The sequence below is a fragment of the Panthera uncia genome, chromosome D2 (assembly GCF_023721935.1).
Source record: "Panthera uncia isolate 11264 chromosome D2, Puncia_PCG_1.0, whole genome shotgun sequence".
NCBI classification, from domain to species: Eukaryota; Metazoa; Chordata; class Mammalia; order Carnivora; family Felidae; genus Panthera; species Panthera uncia.
The window spans coordinates 1,358,678-1,378,283 of NC_064818.1; the positions used below are offsets into that span (position 1 = coordinate 1,358,678).

Below are 19,606 nucleotides of genomic sequence, written 5' to 3' on the forward strand. Positions count from 1 at the left end.
GGAGGGGCAGGGAGAGAGGGAGGCAGAATTCAAAGCAGAGTGGGGGAGGGGGGACCCAAACACACCAACTGTGAGATCATGACCTGACCTGAAATCAAGAGTGGGACACAGGCACCTGAGCCAGCCAGGCGCCCCCAGATGCATCATTTCATATTCCCACCAGCAACGTGAACATTCCGCTTTCCGCACGTCCTCACCTTTTATCATCTTTTTCATTATCTCTTCTTATTTTTTGAACATAACTGTTTTTAATATCCTTGCCTGTTTGATTCTATTTGCTCTGATCAGTGATTTTTTTTTTTTTTTTTACTTCTCACTATGGATTTTCTTTACCTCGTTTTTTGCAAACTTGGTAGTTTTTATTTGGCTGCTGGACACTGTAAATTGTGTGACGCTGGCAGCTGGACATTTTTGTTTCTATAAATATTACTTTGCTCTGGCCTGCCACTTACTCGGTGATGTGCTCGCAGTCCAGCGCTACCTGCTCCCTGCCGCGAAGACACACGGGTCTGAGCTCTCAGCGCAGGGCCCGCGGCCGCTGAGGCTCCCATCCCGATGGGAGGAAACTGCCCCGGCTGTTTATTCCACGTTCCCGGCCAGTTCCGGGAGGGCCCGGGGGGGCGGACCCCGGCCGACTGGTGGGCGGACCCCCACCTCCTGGGCGGCCCCCGGCCCCCGCCCGAAGACCAATGCGCTTCCGGGATACGTGTTCTTCCCGACTAAGGCAAGCATCTGGGGAGGTAGACCCAGTGCTTTCCTTCACCCCAACATAGTTTAAGCCAACTGGATGCCGAGTGTCTCCCCAGAGCCCAAACTCAAGCTTGGCCCTCGGTTTCCCGCTGGACGAAAACCAGCTCAACGGCGCTGCCCGGCCCACGCCACGCCCCCAGGCTCCAGCACCGCCTACGGGCAGGGCGCGCAGGCGCAGAGCGCCGGCGCGCCGGCCACGCCCAGCCAAGACCGCGCCGGCGCCAAACAGCCATCACTCCAACGGCTCGTCGGCGCCTGCCAATCAGAGTTCACGCTGACCCTCGCTTCCCGCCCACTGGCCCGGTAGCCAATCGCCTGCCCCGGTGCTCACAGCGGCGAATTCAAAGCTCATTGAGGGCTGGACGCGGAAGAGCGGGAGCGAGCTGTCGGCGGGATGGAGGTGGCGGAAGACGGGGTGCGGGGCCCCGCGCTAGAGTGAGTGTGTGCTGCCGGGTGGCCGCCGGGGGCGGGCTGGGAGGACCTTGCGGGACCCCGAGTACTCCCGGGGTCCCTGGACCTCGCCGCGGGACGTGTAGGCAGGCACCCCCCTCTCCCTGCACGCACCCCGGCTGGGTCCCGGGGGCCGCTTCATCCCTGAGGACCCCGAGTCCCTGGACCTCGCCGCGGTACGTGTAGGCAGGCACCCCCCTCTCCCTGCACGCACCCCGGCTGGGTCCAGGGGGCTCTCCGTCCCTGCGGACCCCGAGTCCCTGGACTTCGCCGCGGGGCGTGCAGACAGGCATCTCCCCCCTCCCTGCACGCCACCCAGCTGGGTCCTGGAGGCCTCTCCATCCCTGAAGACCCCGCGTCCCCTAGCGGGTAACACCGTCCAGGCATCAGATGTCTGGGAGGGTCACTTAATTTTGGTCTGGCCTGTGTCAGCGCGCACTCTCCGGGGGACTGTTCTACCCGCATCCCTGCCTGCTGGTGAGGCGGCTCGCAGAGCCTAGAGCAGGCACCCAGCTCTCTGTCCGATCCCCGCCCCCAAGTGTCCCCTGCCCGCGACCCCCAGCTGCCCATCGGAGCGCTGCCCCTTTCCTTCCCTGTCCCGTATTCCCTGATGGCCTTCAGACCTTCCACCCAGTGGTTCCTCTTCCGTGAGACCTTTTCTGCCTGAGATCCTAGCCCCTTATCCTGACTCCCCCTGCTCTGCTTGTTTTTACTATCCCTTCCATCCCCAGACAGCACTGCAGACCTTCCTGTAGATTCTGGTTAGGGCAAGACCCAGCGTTGTTGCGCACCTGCGAATGCTTCTGTGTGCACAGGTCCGCCAGGACTAGCGCCCCAGGAGTGTCCAATTTTCCCCTTTTTCTTGCTCCGGCAGGGCCCTGGGCAAGCTGGCACACGTCCTGGAGCCTACAGGCCTGCAAGAGGAGGCGGAGCTGCCGGCCCAGCTCCTGGCGGAGTTTGTGATGGTATGGGCAAGCCTGGGAGCTAGGGAAGCTCCGGGGTCCCCTCGTGGGGGTACTCGGCAGATGTCCCTCTTCTGCCCTCTCTCTGAACAGGACTCCCGGAAGAAAGACAAGCTGCTGTGCAGCCAGCTGCAGGTGGTAGACTTCCTGCAGAACTTCCTGGCTCGGGAGGACACTGCCCAGGGACCAGAGCCCTTGGCTTCTGAAGACGCCAGCCGTGAGCAGGAAGGGGGTTGGGGTGGAGGTGTGTCAGGTCAGCAATTTGGCTGATGGGAGGACAGAGGCCCCAGTGTGGCAGGCAGACAGGCAGGCCAGTCTCATCTTTGTTCTTGTCTTCGGTGGCTCCTTTCAGGGCAGAAGGCAATTGCTGCCAAGGAGCAGTGGAAAGAGCTGAAGGCCACCTACCAAGAGCATGTGGAGGCCATCACCAGGGCCCTGAGCCTGGCCTTGCCCAGGATAGAGGAGGCCCAGAGGAAGCGGGCGCAGCTCCAGGAAGCCCTTGAACAGCTCCAGGCCAAGGTGGGGCCAGGAGGAGGGAGAGGAGGGCAGGCATGCTGGGGTGGACCCCTGGCCACCTCCCAAATCCAACCAGAGAAACACTCTTCCTTCTTTGTTCCCCTTCATTGCAGAAGCAAGTGGCCATGGAGAAGCTGAGAACAGCCCAGGAGCAGTGGCGGCTGCACCAGGTGGGTCCAGGCCCCTGGGGGAGTGTCCCTTCTGCACCCCTGCGCGGCACTGGCCACGTCCTCTGCCCTGGAAACCTCCATTCCCTTCTCCTCTGTGAGGCCTCCCCCCACGGGCCAGGTCCTCTTCCTACGTCCTCTGCCCGGAAAACCTTCACCCCCTTCTCTGTGAGGCCTCGCTGCTCGGGCACCAGCAGGGAGTTAAATCGCAGCCTCGCCACTGACAGTGTTAGGACCTTGGGTGTCCCCTGACTTCCTGTGCTGTTTCTTTGTCTACTCCATAAGCCAGGTGGATGACGTCATCAGTATAGCAAGTGCTTAAAACAGTACTTGGCACATCACAGACTAACGTTCGTTTGTGTGCCCCTTTCCTCTGAACACTTTGCACTAGAATAGCTCGTTCTGACCCCTAGTCCTCTCTAGGCCCCTGTTTCCCCTAAAGTGAGTAGAGTTCCTCTTTCCCTCTGTGGATCTGCACCCCAAGTCGTGCCTAGGCTGGGGATTAAGAGTGTGGCTGAAGGACCTCCACACCTGCTGAGGCGTTTTGCTCTCACTCCGGTAGGAGAAGCGTCTGCAGCAGCTGGCGGAAGCTTCTGCGGAGGTGAGGCTGCGGCAAACGGGGGCCCAGCAGGAGCTCCGGCGTCTGCATCAGGAGCTTGGAGCCCTACGGCAGCAGGCGGGGCAGGAACGGGACAGGCTACAGAGGTGAGGCTGGGAGAGTGGGCTGCACACCCCCGTGTGGCCCAGTTTTCCTCCCTCACCAGCCACCTCTTCTCTGCAGGCACCAGACCTTCCTCCAGCTGCTGCACACCCTGCAGGGTCAGCTGCCGTTTCCCGAGGCAGAGACAGAGCCCCCACGGAAGCTGGACCCTGCCGAGGATGAGCCCCAGCAGCGGAACACCGGGGATGCCGTGGGGAGAGACGGGGCTGGGCCATCCGAGGTGAGTGAGAGGTGGGCCGGGGGCAGGGCGGTGGACAGAGGAGCTGGGAGCCAGGCCTGACCCATCACCCGCACCGTGTGTCCCCAAGGCTGACGGCCCACCGCCTGCTGTGGACGTAGGCTCGCCGTGGCTCCCTGAGGGGCAGCGCCACGGGAAAGGAAGCTAGAGCTGCACGGCGTCCCTGGACTGCAGGTATGGAGGGAGGGGCGGCCTCAGTCCACCTCTCTGTGTCTGAGCTGTTGTCCCTCGGGGGCTGGAAGTGGGAAGGAGCAAGGATTCATCTTGTGGCTGAGGCCTAGCACCTCGCTCCGTGCCCAGCCTGCCCTGGGCGAACGCTGTCTGTCTGCTCACCGTCCCCCGCCCCCATCCTTGTTGCGGGATGCTCGGGGCTCTGGAGTGCAGCCTGGTTTCTGACCGGGACCGGGGTGGGGTGGGCTCCTGAGCCTGGAGCTCTGTCTGTTCCCCCTTTTGTGTCCATGGTCACATGTCGGTCGGTGGGCAGAGCCACACGTGGAGCTAGCGGTACAGCAGGTGCCGGGACCAGTGTGGACAGAGAGCAAATGGGTGGGGAGGGGCCTGGCTGGCAGCCCTGACGCTGCTTGTCCAAACCCACGGGAATCCAGCTCGCCGAGCGTATTCACTGGAGGAGGAGGATGCTTCGTGCAAGGCGGTTGGACGTGGCGCAGTGACGGAAGTGGTGATGGCGTCCCTGCCTCAGGCTGGCCCCTTGCTGCGAGCCGGGGCCGGCAGCCGCGGGTCTGGCTTGGCCGCGCACACCTGCCCGCAGAGTGTGGTCCGCACAGACCAACCGGGATGAAGAGCAGCCCTGAGAGCAGAGAGAAGCCCTGTGTCTGCCTGAGCTCCTACTTCTGTCCGTATTTGGGTGTGTGTTTCCGTGTTCACTGTCTCCGTTGCTCTTGAGTGTGTGGCTGGTGTGGGCACACTGGGGGCACTGCTCTCTGGGGGACAGCGCGTCCCTGTGGGGAGTGTGAGGACTGCCGTGTGAGAGACACCAGCGACCACCCCAGCGGAAGACCCGTCGTCCATATGAGGAGGGGACCTTCCTGCGTGAGCGGGACCCCAGCGGCTCTGGGAAGAGCCTCGGGGGCTGTGTTTTCAGACGCCTTCCGGCAGGTGGAGACGGAGGGAGGTCTTTGAGTCCTGCTCTGGGCTCTGCTTCTCTGAGGGCCCGAGTTCCCTAGTGTTCTTTCAGATGTGTTGGCCCCGTTGTTTAGGTGTGAGATAGGTCTGATCTCAGAGGTGTTTGAAGACCCCTCAGGGTTGAGTGAGGGGTCAGGATTGAGGACGCTTCTCAGTCTACCATGTGTGAGGGAGCAGGCTTCTAGCTCCCAGGTGCCCAGTCCCACTCACCCCTCTTCTTGCTGGGGGGCTCCCTCCCCGACCTTCTGCCTTATCTCTGTGGCCTTGTGGGCCCTGGGATTTCTACACGGGACAGCAGGCACATCGGCCCTGGGGAGGAGAGCTGCTAAGGGGCGCTAGGGTGCGGTTGGGATGCTGTGGGGTTGCCCGGTGCCTCGCGCTGGTGGCTGGTGGAGCCCGCAGGGACAGGAAGACACAGTCCCCGGAGCCCCCCAGGCCGCTCCCAGTCCAGTCAGGGAAGAGCTGGGTGGACGAGCAGTGATCACACGAGCACACCCGAACTTCTGGCAAGCAGGCTTCCCTCCCCGAGTGGGGGCGGAGCCAGTGCGCCCGTGAGGCGTAGGGGAGGGCGGGCTGGTGTTGCACCGGCCAGTGTGGCTGCAAGACTGACCGACCAGCTAGGGGACCGGGCCTTATTCGCCGAGAGGAGCAGGGTCTGGCTGTAGCGGTGCCCTGTGCTCCCGGTCCCCTACGGACCATCCTGGGACCCTGGTCTCATACACGCACTTGGGCCTGTGGGCCTGTGGGCCTGCTGCCTGCCGGGGACTTGCTCTCTTTTCCACCTGCTGGAGGGACGGAGGCCAGTCCCTGAACCGCTGGTCTGGACGCCATTGCGCTGTCCTAACCGAAGTCTCCATGGCAACTAACACGGAACATCGGCTCAGTCCAGCACCAGAGAAACTCTTCTGGTTAAGAATAGTGTTTTCCTTTTAAACATGATATTCTTCTGTGGCGAAACACTGCTTTGCTTTTTCTTTGCTAGCTTTAATTTCCCGCTTCCCAGCTACTGTTACGTTTTTCTAGGAATTTCTCATTTCTCAAGCATATTGGTGTACCGTCATAGTATATTTTTTATTCTTTTAACGTGTGCACACTGTTGCAGGGTGGCCTAATGTGTATTCCTGATATTTTTGTGCCGTATCTGATGTTCCCTTTGATCTGTCTTCAGCTGTGCATTCATTTTCAGATATTTAAAGATTCAGAATTGCCTTTTGTGACCAGCTCTTGTTTGTGTCTGCTCTGGTTCATTGGCCCGTAGGCCTGGCTTGGCCATTTCCTACCTTCTGTTTCTACGTGGAGAAGATGTACTTGTTTTGTGAACTTTTAATTTTTATCAGGTAATACACTTGTGTATCTGGTTCTTTGTTTTCTTGAGTAAAATGTAAGGCTACACATTTCTTGTGGCTTTCTCTAAATATGTTCACATTCAGTTCATAGAATTTTCTATTTCCCATTGTTTGATTTGTGAGTTTCTTAGAAAAGTACTTTTGCAGTTTTCTCTGCATGGGAGGATAATCTTTCTAAGTCTACTCTAATTTGGTCAGAGAATGTCATCTATATAAGAAATCTTTGGAAGGTGGCAAGGGATGCGGGTAGAACCAGGAATGTGGTCTCTTGTCTTTTCTTTTTTTGTGCTTCACAGGGGTTTGAAAGGACGTCTGTTTTGGAATTGTCCCTTGTGGTGGTTTCTATGTGTCTGTCACATTTTGCTTGTTATTTTTTCAGTTTTTGTCTCCCGGATACCAAATTTTTTGTTTTCTGAATGTCATCTCCTGAGAGGTGTGTTCAGGTCTCCCGAGTATGATCTCCTTATGATTCTGGTAGATTCTGCTTCCCCTGCCCTGCGCCTACTGTGTTAGGGCACAAGTTTACACGTGGGTCTTCCTCTGAGCCGGGCTGTACCACTGTTGACGGGTGAGTGTCTCTTAGCCTTGCGATCTGCCTGCGTCGGTACCAAGAAAACTGCAGCTCCCTGTGTACCTTTGCCTCGTGCGCCTCTCTGACAGCCTTGTGAGTTTCAACTTCTCTTCGTCCTTGTGTCGTGCTGTGTTTTTAGAGAGCGAGCGAACGAGAGCAGGGGAGAGGCAGAAAGAGAGAATCCCAAGCAGTCTCCGAGCTGTGAGCACAGAGCGTCATTTGGGCTCGATCCCGTGAACCAGCAGATCATGATCTGAGGCAGAAATCAGGAGTCAGACGCTCAAACATCTGAGCCATCCAGGTGCCCCCACTTTTTATTTTTATTGCTTTTATACCACATTAAAGAATGATTTTTTTAAAAGCCAGTTTCATAATTTTTCTATCTTTGATTTTATTTTTTTATCATTTTGTTTTCATTCCTTTTATCTTTTTTCTTCTGAAGGTTGTCACTGGTTGCTACCCCAGTTTAGCTTTTGAGTTAATAACGTCTAAAGTTAAGTGTAAGAGTCTCGATCTTGAACAAGGAAGGAAGCTTAGCACCACTGATGGGTCAGCACACTCTTGACTAGTAAGATGTTTCCGTTCGGTTCATTACTTCCAGCCTGTTCTCTCCTCACAAAGCGGACTGACTCTTCCCTACATTTTCTGGTCATGTTTACTCATTCACTTTGGTTTTCTGCCTGCCTGATTTTATATGTCAGAGCTTTCACATGGTGGGGTGATTTCCCATCTGAAATACATGTGTCAGACTTTCTTTTAGTTATAGGGTCGGTAGGCTGTGCAACACTTCACTGTTTCTTACTGTGAAATGCTTTTATTCTGTTCTCATTCTGGAAAGAGGTTTTCATTGCGTGGAGAATGCTTAGGGCACAAGGGCTTTTGTTTAGAACATGACTCTAGCTTTCACTGTTGCTGATGGGAAGTCAGCTGGCCGCTGAAAGTTCTTCCTGTACATCTGGTTCGTTCATTCGTTCGTTCATTCGTTCGTTCATTCGTTCATTCACAATGCTTGTGGTTTGTTGGGCTTTCTAAATCTGAAATCGCCAGTCTTTCCAACAGTTTAGGAGTATTTTCAGTATCTTCTGTATAAGCTTCCACACGAGTTAGACATCAATTAGATTTTCTAACTTTGTTCTTCATGTTCTATAAACGTTCTTCCATATTTATAGTTACTTTTTTCTCTCTAGGATGCATTTTCTTTGTTTAAATCTCTTTTGTTAACTATGTTACTAACCTATTGGATAATCGTTAATTTCATTTTTTGTCATTAATTTTTAAGCAGCTCCGTTAGACCCCAGTCTACGTTATTTGGAGTTGTTGTGTTATTCGGGCCTACAGTTCGAGCTGATCCTTTCTGACCCTCATCCAACATGTTCCGGTCTTTCCCCGGCGTTGGAAGGGTGCGTAGTTTCCATCTTTGCGGGCCTGCCTAGGTCCTCACCTTCCTCATGTGCTCCTTGTTTCTTCGTGTGGTTTATGTAGTTTTACTACCAAGTGTCCATTTTTATTGAACTTCGCTGTTGCGAATACTTGGTGGCTGGTCACAGGGGGAGAGGGTGGGTGTGTTTTCGTTTAGTAGCTCATGGACGCACTAATGTTCCTTGTGTCTCTCCTACTTCTCATTCTTGCTGGTTGAAGACTCTTTTTCATTCGTATTTCTCAAAGACTTTTTTCTATTTTCTCTTTCAAAAGCACAAGCTTTTGGCTGTATTTTAATACTGCTTTAATGTTCTTTCATTATCCTCCTTTCCAAGGTGCCACCCTACAATTCTTTATTGAATTCTATTTTTATGTGACTGTTTCCACCAGGAAGATAATTCTTGTCAACACTTGGATGGTTTCAGCAAAGTTAATCCTTTGCATTCTATCTTTACAATTTTAAAATTTGTAAAGCCGAGATTTCACTTTGGATATTCTACCCTACTGTGAAAAGAAAGCTATTCTAAAATAGAATAATATAAAATATGATATGTGTTAAATAATAACAAATTACATAATAATTAAAGAAAGCTATTCTGGCCATTCTGGTTAATACACGCCATTCCTATCTTACAGAATTTATGCAACTTTTTGTATTGTAATTTTTATGGGTCTTCTTTGAGGCAATTATGCGTAAGTTTTAAAATACAGAGGATGAGGGGGCGCCTGGGTGGCTCAGTTAAGCATGCGACTTCTGCCCAGGTCATGATCTTGTGGTCCGAGCCCCATGCCGGGCTCTGTGCTGATGGCTTGGAGCCTGGAGCCTGGAGCCTGCTTTGGATTCTGTGTCCTCCCCTATCTGTACCCCTCCCCCACTCGTGCTCTGTCTTCCTCTGTCTCTCAAAAAAATAAATGTTAAAAGAAATAAATGCAGAGGGTGAGGGGCCACTGGGTGGCTCAGTCAGTTAAGCATCCGACTTCAGGTTATTGTCTTGCAGTTTGTGAGATCGAGCCCCTTATGGGGCTCTGTGCTGACAGCTTAGAGCCTGGAGCCTACTTCAAGTTCTGTGTCTCTCCCTCTCACTCTGCCCTTCCCCTGCTCACACTCTGTCTCTGTCTTTCTCTCAAATAAACATTAAAAAAATTTTTTTTAAATACACAGGATGAAATAAATTAATTTCATTATTATTCCTAACCCAGTCTTTAAATGCCCCTTTTGCTAGTTTGAGCACTGGGCTCTGAGGAATTTAGTGTTGGGGTCTTGATAAACTTTGCTTTTGAAATTTGGGATAACCTAGGCATTAGATCTCAGTCTCAGGAATCAATATCTTTTAGTTTGTTTTCAGGACTTATTAAATAGTTTTTTGAGGGCATGTACATTCTTTTATTTATGTTGTTAAATTGAATTTATATAACTGTTGACGTAGTTAGGAAAATCTTCACAGAGCTCTCAGTATACCAGATTAGGTGTCGGATGCCTGTTCCCATGTACCTATAACTTCTAAACTGTCAGATGGACTCCAGCAGACACACCTATGTGGACACGCGTGATTTAGTTCATCGTGCATTTCTTCTTTGTCACGCCCTAGTGAGGAGTTGATAATTACTTAAATGGATTGATTACTATATACCTAAAATTGCATTTTGAAATAGGAAAAAGGAGTAAATCCAGAACTATAGGAGATTGTCGCGTATAAACATTATAAAAGAACTAAACCATAAAAAATCTATATGTGTATACGCAATCTGGTACGGAAGTGTTCTATTTACACATACTATAAAAAATCACAGGAGAAGCTAATGTGAGTTGGAGTAATCAAAGTGAGGTTTGTCTTAGGAAAGAATGAGTTTAAAATATCCTCATGATTCTCAGTGTTATGAAATTACATTGCAAAAACTTCAGGTCTGATCTTACAAACCAATCATAAACAGTGAGCATGTTTCATTAATTAAAATACTAGCTTAAAAAGGAGGTATATTAAATTCCCAAGTTTTTCATATAACTTAGCAGTGGACAAGAAGTCATGTTTTGCATGTCTTTGAGGGAAAACACTCCGGGCACAGAGGCCAGTCGTCCACCATCTCCATATTTGTAAAGTCTGGATTACCTGGGCCAGATGTTCTAGAGTTAAAAGAGGGATTAAAGTAATCCATTTAGTGAAGTTTAGCGTTATCTCTGGTTGTTTTGCTTGGTCACCATGAAGTCAGGACTGTGTGGGAAAGACACGCAGATTTCGTGTTTAGATTCTGCTCTTGATGGCGACCGAGATGCTGATCCTTGTTCCGGTGTGCCTTTTTCAACACGCGAAGGAGGGGTGTGTTCAGAGTACGTCATACTTGTCACATAAACACGTGGACACGTACACATCCACACCTAAAACGGGTGGAGAACTCGCGGATCAGATGGGGGAAGTGGTTTCAGGCTCCTTTTCTCGGACACAGGTCCTGTCATTCACACTGGCTCTGATTCCTCTGTTCAGGAATATGCGTAACTTTCGTCCACAAATGAACTCACACCAGTGCCCTCGTAATTTAAAAGGACTTAGGAAATGCTCATTGCATTATATTCAGGGAAGATTTCTCAAAGAGCTGCCTGTTGAACTCAATTTCAAACAAATGCAATTATCCAGAGGCAGATTTCATCATTTATTGAATGTCAGCTGTGTGCTCAACATAAGTTTTGAGAATTAAAAGAAAAAAAAGGAAGATGATAAAGACAATCTGAGTTTACATTCAGAGACAGGAAGGAAAAACTAACTCTAACAAGCAGTACTGACTGTTCTCATGGAGTGAGGGCTGGCATGTTCAGCAGCACCGGGATGGCCACGTCCTCAGTAAAGCACAGAAAGTGACCCCAGTGACCTCAGGAGCACAAGAGGCCGGGCAGAGCCTGGATCACACTGTCAGGGAGGCCTTTACCTTGATGGCTGGGGGAGGCCAAGCCTTTACCCAGGAGCCAAGGAAACCTGCTGAACAAGGTTTTTTCCTCCTTTGGCAAAAAATCTCCAAGCCCCTTTTAACCCAGTGAAATAGAAACTCTCAGGGAAGACCCGCCCCCGGGGAGGGCTTTGTGAATCCTGGCACATGCCCTTGTAGCAAGCGGTACCGCTGCCTTCACTGTGTGGAGGTGAACAGTCTCCCTGAGCATCCACTGCCTGCTCCTGCACGTGCCACAGTGGCAGCAAGCAGAGGGCTGAAATCCATTCAGGCTCCAGAATGGACCTCTGTTCTAGAATGCTGGTGCTTCACACTAAGTGCAGTAGTGATCACGATTACGAGCTCTCATGTTCTACCCACGAAGACCGTCACTAGAGCAGCTCAATGACGTAGTGGTCTCGGCTGGTGACAGTTACCGTCAGGACAAGTGCGGAACAACTAGACTGATGGATGGCCTGTCCCACAGTCACTGTTGTCTGGTGTGTTACTGGAGGCTCATGACTCCGTGAGAATTTTGGAAAGTATCACAACACAACATCACTCACTGTGCCTCGGGTGTAGGCTACTTATCAAGGTTTTAGGGACTTACAGTTGAAAACGGGAAAAATCCTCAGCCATAATTTAAAATGTTTGTGATAAAGAATGGTGAACTATTTCCCATCAATTATCAAAATGACTGCGGTTTTTAAACACTACCCTGTGACTACCATAACTTTGGTGTTAATGATTACATTGAACAATATTCGGAGACTTCCGGAATGTAAAGATGAGAGGAGCTTTATGTTAGGAGTCTTGTCACTGTTGGTGCCGGCAACAGGCTGTTCTTACTCTTTTGAGAAAGAATAAGACAAATATTGTTTGATTAAAACAGAAATGTGGTTGCTACCGTAAGAAGAGATTTTCCATTTTCCCCCTTCCATCTATCTCTATCCCATCTCAGGGATTTTTAGTTTTCAGGATCCAGTGAACTAATTAACTCTGTTAGGGTGGTGGTGGCAGTGGTCTAAAGAAGTAGGCAGTGAAAAACAATGTTACGTTTATAACAACAGAAAGAAAGGGCTAGTAGATATTCAGGTAATTCTAGTAGTCATTATTGCATGTGGTATATCTTTTATGTAGGCGAAACACTGAAACTATGGAGTTCCATGTGCCTCAAGGAAAACAATTTGTTTTATAGCTAAATAATGGAATTGGGTTTGCTTGTTTTCGACATTATACAACAGTGTTACTGGTGTGAGTCACAGTGCCTGCAATTTAGCCTTGCCATTGTCCAGCTCGAACAGGGGATGGTCTGGCCAGTGGTGGTGAGATTTTCTTTACAAGGTTTACAATTTCTGGCAAATTTCTTGCCTTGTTTGTTCTTTTTCTGAAATTGTGTGTGTGTGTGTGCACGCACACACACACATACGCAGTCATATTCATTCATTCCTTTATGTTTTGAGACTAAGTTGTTAATTACATGCAGATTCAGAATTGTACTAACTCCCTGGTAGTTGTGTTCTGTTAGTATTTATTGATCACGCACTTAATGAACATTTCAGAGTACCTATGTGTCAGTTACTCTTCCGTTTTTTAATAAAAATATATTTGACGTAACGTTGTATACATTTAAGGTGTACAACATGTTCATTTGATGTGTTTATATACTGTAGTATGATTGCCATTGTTGTGTGAAGCTACCATAATTAGTACCTCTGTCACATTAATAATCATTCCTTTCAGTGGTTAGAATACTTAAGTTCTAGGCTCTTAGCAAGCTTGGTGATTATATAACAGTGTTGTCTGGGTTCCTTTGTTCTGTGCATTAGATTTCTAGGGCTTCTTTACTACCCGTTACAAGTCTGTCCCTTCAAACAGTGTCCATCCTGTTTTCCCCGCCCCTGTCCTTTGTAGTCATCATTCTGATCTGTTTTCATGAGTTCGGCATTTTTAGATTCCACATGAGTGATCCCATACATTACCTGCCTTTGCCTGACATACCTCACTTAGCTTAACTGCTCAAGGTCCATCCACGTCTCAGATGGCAGATGTTCTTTAACATCACTGGATAATAGATAATGATATGTGTAGGTACCTGGATATGTACGATATATATGGAGACTATTTTATATAACGTGTAACGTATCTGCTTCTTTATGCATTCATCCAACAATGAACATTTAGGTTATGTCCACATCTTGGCTATTGTGACGAATGCTGCAGTGAACGGGGGAGTGCAGATCTCTCTTGGACACCCCGTTTTCATTTCCTTTGGGTGTACACACAGAGATGGAGTTGAACCAATGTACATTCCCACCATCAGCGGAAAGGTTCCCTTTTCTCCACATCCTCACCACACTTGTTACCTCTTCGTGTGGAAGTTTAATTCTGAGCTCTGTATTCTGTTCTCTAGGTCTACGTGTCTATTTTTTATGCCAGTGGCATATTGTATCATTACTGTGGTTTGTAGTATAGTCAGGACGTGTGAGGTGCCTCCAGCTTTGTTCTTTCTCCAGTATCGCTTTAGCTATTCAGGGCCTTTTGCGGTTCCATACAAATTTTAGGATTTTTTTCTTTTTTCTTTTTAGTTTACTTGAAGCCATTGGAATTCTGATGGGGATTGTGTTGAATCTATAGATGAATTTGGGTAGTACGGGCATTTCAACTATTCTTTCAATCCACGTACAAGATGTCTTTCCATTTGTTTGTGTATTCTTCAACTTCTTCCAGCAAGGTCTTGTATTTTTGAATGTACAGATTTTCACTTCCTTGATCAAATTTATTCCTAGGTATTTTATTGTTTTTGAAGCTATTGTGAATAGGATAGTTTTCTTTATTTCTTTTGTGGATGTTACATCATCAGTATATAGAGTTGCAACTGATTGTTGTATGTTGATTTTATATCCTGCAACTTTACTGAAGTTCCAACAGTTTTTTGGTAGAGTCTTTGGGATTTTGTATATACAAAATGAAATCATTCACAAATAATGACAGTTTTACTTTTTCTTTCCCAATTTGGATGCCTTTTATTTGTCTTGACTAAATGCTCTAGCTAGGACTTCATTACTGTATTGATTAAGAGGGGTGAGAGTGGGCATCCTTGTCTTTTTCTTGATCTCAGAGGAAAAACTTTCAATTTTTCTCTATTGAGTGTAATGTTAGCTATGGGTTTGTTATATGTGGCCTTTTATATGTCATGTTTCTTTGGTACCCAATCTGTTAAGAGTTTTATCATGAAAGGATGGTGCATTTTGTCAAATGCCCTTTCATCATCTATTGTGGTTATTATGTGATTATTTAAATCTTTCATTCTGGGGCGCCTGGGTGGCGCAGTCGGTTAAGCGTCCGACTTCAGCCAGGTCACGATCTCGCGGTCCGTGAGTTCGAGCCCCGCGTCAGGCTCTGGGCTGATGGCTCGGAGCCTGGAGCCTGTTTCCGATTCTGTGTCTCCCTCTCTCTCTGCCCCTCCCCCGTTCATGCTCTGTCTCTCTCTGTCCCAAAAATAAATAAAAAACGTTTAAAAAAAAAAAAATTAAAAAAAAGTCTTTCATTCTGTTAATGTGCTGTATTACATTTATTGATTTGTATGTGTTTGAACCATCCTTGCATCCAGAGATAAATCCCACTTGGTCATGGTATATAATCATTTTTATGTTATTTAATGTGTTCTTGAATTTAGTTTGTCAATATTTTATTGACAATGTTTGCATCTATATTCATCATGGATGTTAGTCTTTAATTTTCCTTTCTTGTAGTGTTCTCTTCTGACTTTGGTTACATGGTAATTTTGGCTTCATAGAATCAATTTGGAGGTGTTCCCTGGTCTTTAATTTTTTTGGAACAGTGTGAGAAGACTTGGTGTTAATTCTTCTTTAATTTTGGTAAAATTCACCAGTGAAATCACCTGGTTCTGGAGTTTTCTGTGTTAGGTTTTTGATTACTGATTCAATTACTTTACTACTAGTTATTGGTCTGTTCAGATTTTCTGTTTCTTCCTTATTCAGTCTTTGCATACGCTGTGTTACTAGAAATTCATCCATTTCTTGTAGGTTATATTTGTTGGCATATAATTGTTTATAGTAGTCTCTTAAGATCCTGTGTATTTCTGTAGTGTCAGTTGATTTCTAATTTTATTGGAGTCTTCTCCCTTTTTTAATTAGTCTAGCAAAAGGTTTGTCAATTTTATTTACCTTTTTGAAAAACCAGCTTTTAATTTCATTGATCCTTTCCATTGTTTTTCTGGTCTCTATTTCACTGATTTCTACTGTGATCATTATTATCTCCTTTCTGCTAACTTTGGACGTAATTTGTTCTTTTTCTAGTTCCTTGAGGTGTAAAATTAGGTTTTTATTTGAGATCTAATTAACAGATGCACATAACACTAAACTTTCCTCTCAGAGCTGCTTTTGTAGCATCCCATAAGATTTGATATATTTCCATTTTCCTTTGTTTCAAGATAATTTTTTATTTCCCTTTTGATGTTTCCTTTGACCCACTGGTTGTTCAGAAGTGTGTCGTTCAGTTTCCACATATTTGTAGAATTTCTACCTTTTCTCTTGTTGATTCCTACTTCATACCATTGTGGTGAGGAAAAAAAAAAAAAACCTTGGTATGGTTTCAGTCTCCTTACATTTGCTAAGATTTGTTTTGTGTCCTGTCACAATCTGGTCCACGTGCATTTGAGAAGAATGTGTATTCTGATGCTATTGGATGGAATGTTGTATCTGTGTGGGTTAAGTCATTTGGTATAAAGTGTGGTTCATTTCCAGTGTTTATTTTGTTGATTTTCTGTCTGGATCATCTATCCATAACTGACAGCAGAGTAGTGACGTTCACTACTATTTTTGTATTATCGTCTATTTCTCCCTTCATATCTGTTCGTATTTGCTTACCGTACTTAGGTGTCCCAATGGTGGGTACCTATATGTTTATGATCATTTTATCTTCTTGATGTATTGACCCTCTTATCATCATATAGCAGCCTTCTTTGTCTCTTGTCACTGTTTTTGGCTTGAAGTCTGTCTTGTCTGATGTAAGTATGGCTGCCCTGGCCGTATTTTTGATTTCCACTTGCACGGAGTATCTTCTTCCATCTCTTCACTTTGAGCCATTTGTGTGGAGAGCTGAAACGAGTCTCTTTTGGCGGCTTAGAGTTGGGTCTTATTATTTTTATCCGTTAGTCACTCTGTGTCTTTTGACTGGATAATTCGGTCTCCTTACATTGGAGCGATTATTGATGTGTAAGGACTTAGAAACGCCATCTTACTGTTTTCCTTCTGGTTGTTTTCCATGGTAATGTGTTCAGTGCCCTCTTTTTCTAATGGTTTGTGAATCTAGATTGTTGCTTTGTGGTTACCATGAGGTTTATGTAAAACATCTCAGATAAAAGTTCTTTGATGCTGAAAGCAGCTTATCATCATTCCCCTGGAAAGGCTCCACCCTATTACTCCTCCTCTTTTATGTTTTTAATGTCACAGTTTACCTATTTTATGCTGTGAATTTATTACATTATAGAGTGTTTTTACTGTAGTTAAGTGGCCACGGTGCTTTTCCAATACAGAGTTAGTTTTCTAATTCTGGCTGTTTACTTCTCACCTACCCAAGTGCAGTGCACTGTCCTGCTTTCGTGTCACCGATTAGCACTTGCATTTCAGCTTGAAGAACTCCTGTTAGCATTTCTTGCAAGTCAACTCTTGTGGTTGGCAACCTTCCTCAGCTTTTATTTATCTGGGGATGCCTTTATTTCTCCTTCGTATCTGAAGGGTGGTTTTGCCACGTAAAGTATAGTTGGCTGGCCAGTTTTCTCTGTCAGTACTTTGAATGTGCCATTCCACTCTCTCCTGGCCCGTAGGGCTTCTGCTGAGAGCCTAACAGGGTTCTTTTTAAGGGTTACGTTCCCTGGCTGCCTTTAAGATTCTTTATCATTGGGGCGCCTGGGTGGCGCAGTCGGTTAAGCGTCCGACTTCAGCCAGGTCATGATCTCGCGGTCCGTGAGTTCGAGCCCCGCGTCAGGCTCTGGGCTGATGGCTCGGAGCCTGGAGCCTGTTTCCGATTCTGTGTCTCCCTCTCTCTCTGCCCCTCCCCCGTTCATGCTCTGTCTCTCTCTCTCCCAAAAATAAAGAAAAAACGTTGAAAAAAAAAAATTTAAAAAGAAAAAAAAAAAAAGATTCTTTATCATTGAGGGGTGCCTGGATAGCTCAGTTTGTTAAGCATCTAACTTCGACTCAGGTCATGATCGCAGGGTTTGTGGGTTTGAGCCCCTGCGTCGGGCTCTGTGCTGACAGTTCGGAGCCTGGAGCCTGTTTTGGATTCTGTGTCTCCCTCTTTCTCTGTCCCTCCCTGCCTTGTGCTCGTGCTCTCTCTCTCTCTCTCTCTCTCTCTCTCAAATATAAATAAACATTAAAAATTTTTTAAAGAAAGATTCTTTACCGTTGATTTTCGACAGTTTCATTGTAATGTGTCTTGGAGGTCTTTTCACATTGAGATAATAGGGTGTTCTAGTAGTTTTGTGAACCTGTGCCAATTTCTTCCCAGGTTTGGGAAGTTCCCAGCTATTAAGTAGACTGTCCCCTTCTCCTCTTGTCCTTCTGGTATACCAGTCACTCTTCCATTTGCCCTTTTGACCTTTCTGATGGAAACTGATGGCTCTTGTAGGGTTTCTGCCCTACTTTACAATCTTCGTTCGCCTCCTCATTGAGCTGCACTCTCTCTGTGTCCTCGAGGTTACTTGTTCTTTCTTCTGTCTGGAGCGATGCTTCCTTCCTCCCCTCCTTTATTGAATTCTTCAGTTCCAGAATTTGCTTGGTTTTGCCTTATAATGTTACTCTCTTTTGTAAAGAAGTGCTCTGTTCATTAATTTTGTTCCTGAGTTCACTGAATTACTGTTCTGAGTTTTCTTGGAGCTTGTTGAATTTCTTCATGACTGCTGTTCTGAATTTGTTATCGGATTGCAGTTTTCCATACCATTGAGTTGTGTTGCTGGAGGATTACTGTCTGTGACACCACGTGTCTGGGATCGTTCATAGTGTTGGGAGACATGCACTTGTGCTTCAGCCTCTGAAGTATCAGTCGCCGTCCTTAAGTAGGGTTTTCTGTTGACTGTGGATCTTACAGTTCAACGGTTTGGCCATTAGGAACCTTGTTTCTTTTGGAAGGTGGCTCTGTAGCTGGAGCGTGGTTTCTCCTTTGACTCCTCTGGCAGACGCGTGCGCACAGGGAGCTGGTGGCAGAGCCCGGGCAGTTGTGGGCTAGGCGCCTGGGGCTCTGGGGGTCCCTCTGGGCCTGGTGTGGTATCCTCCAGGGGCCCAGGGCCATCCTGCTGCTGACGTCCTGAAGCAGATGGCATGAGGCCCGTTTCTTCACGGCGCTTTGCCACTGTCGTCTTCCTCTTTCCCTGTCCTGTCCCTCCCCCGGTCTTGGGTGGTCCTCAGACATGCAGGTGCTGCTGGAGACAGGGCCCCTCCTCGGCAGCCTGTATAGCTGCTGCGGGGGTCACTCTGCCCATGGGGGAGAAGGTGTGGCCTTTGCCTTGTAGTTCACCTGTCTCTAGACCTTGGTTCCCAGTCAACGAGAGCGCGATTTAAAGGAGATGTCTTTAAGTGACTCATCCATAAAATCAGTTTTTGTGGTCAGACAGGTTATAATATTTAATTTTAGTTTGGAAACTTAAGTTATAAAGCTGTTTAGTGTTGTGTTTTGTTTTTCCTGGCGAAGTATCTGGAGTGTCATATTTTTTAAGTGTACGTGCATTTACATAAATTCTAAACTGAAGGCAGGCATTGTTCTTTCTTTATAGCTTAATTTTATCTTGTGTTATTTCTTAAGGAGTCATTTATTTCAATCATGAAGTCACCCGGAAGCTACGGGGAACCTTCCTCACTTCATTGTAAGACTGATTGCTATCCATGGTCTGCTATTTTTTATCTGTGAATCTAGTTTACCTCTAAGGAAGCTGAATGGACAGCCTGGCTCATTTTAAATTTTTTTTTTTTTTTTCAATGTTTTTTATTTATTTTTGGGACAGAGAGAGGCAGAGCATGAACGGGGGAGGGTCAGAGAGAGAGGGAGACACAGAATCGGAAACAGGCTCCAGGCTCCGAGCCATCAGCCCAGAGCCTGATGCGGGGCTCGAACTCACGGACTGTGAGATCGTGACCTGGCTGAAGTCGGACGCTTAACCGACTGCGCCACCCAGGCGCCCCTTAAATTTTGTATTAAGAACAGAGTGCACTCATTTTGTTCAATGTCAGGTGAAGCCTATCTAATATTTCCTAGATGGTTAAGTATATGAAATTATATATAATAAAAAATTATAGAAAAATTAAAAATCTGTCTTCCTCCAGGCATCTCTGTCCCCACAGAAGTATACATGCTTGGGAGGAATGTGGATGAACACTCTCCATCCTTG

At 47.4% G+C, this 19,606-nt stretch overlaps 1 protein-coding gene across 2 annotated transcripts in view; it reads left to right on the top strand.

The window, feature by feature from the left end:
• The first annotated feature begins 1,078 nt into the window (after window positions 1–1,078).
• ZWINT (ZW10 interacting kinetochore protein) overlaps window positions 1,079–19,606 on the top strand; it is a 33,846-nt gene continuing 15,318 nt past the window's right edge. Inside the window, exons 1-8 of one of the 2 annotated variants that reach the window (XM_049644938.1) lie at window positions 1,079–1,185; window positions 2,075–2,165; window positions 2,256–2,379; window positions 2,515–2,681; window positions 2,792–2,848; window positions 3,408–3,550; window positions 3,627–3,786; window positions 3,875–3,978. In XM_049644938.1, coding sequence (XP_049500895.1) covers window positions 1,145–1,185; window positions 2,075–2,165; window positions 2,256–2,379; window positions 2,515–2,681; window positions 2,792–2,848; window positions 3,408–3,550; window positions 3,627–3,786; window positions 3,875–3,952 — 861 coding nt within the window. In that variant the 5' untranslated portion in view covers window positions 1,079–1,144 and the 3' untranslated portion in view covers window positions 3,953–3,978. Of the gene's footprint in view, window positions 1,186–2,074; window positions 2,380–2,514; window positions 2,682–2,791; window positions 2,849–3,407; window positions 3,551–3,626; window positions 3,787–3,874; window positions 3,979–19,606 lie in introns of both variants that reach the window. The other variant, XM_049644937.1, reaches the window with a different exon arrangement.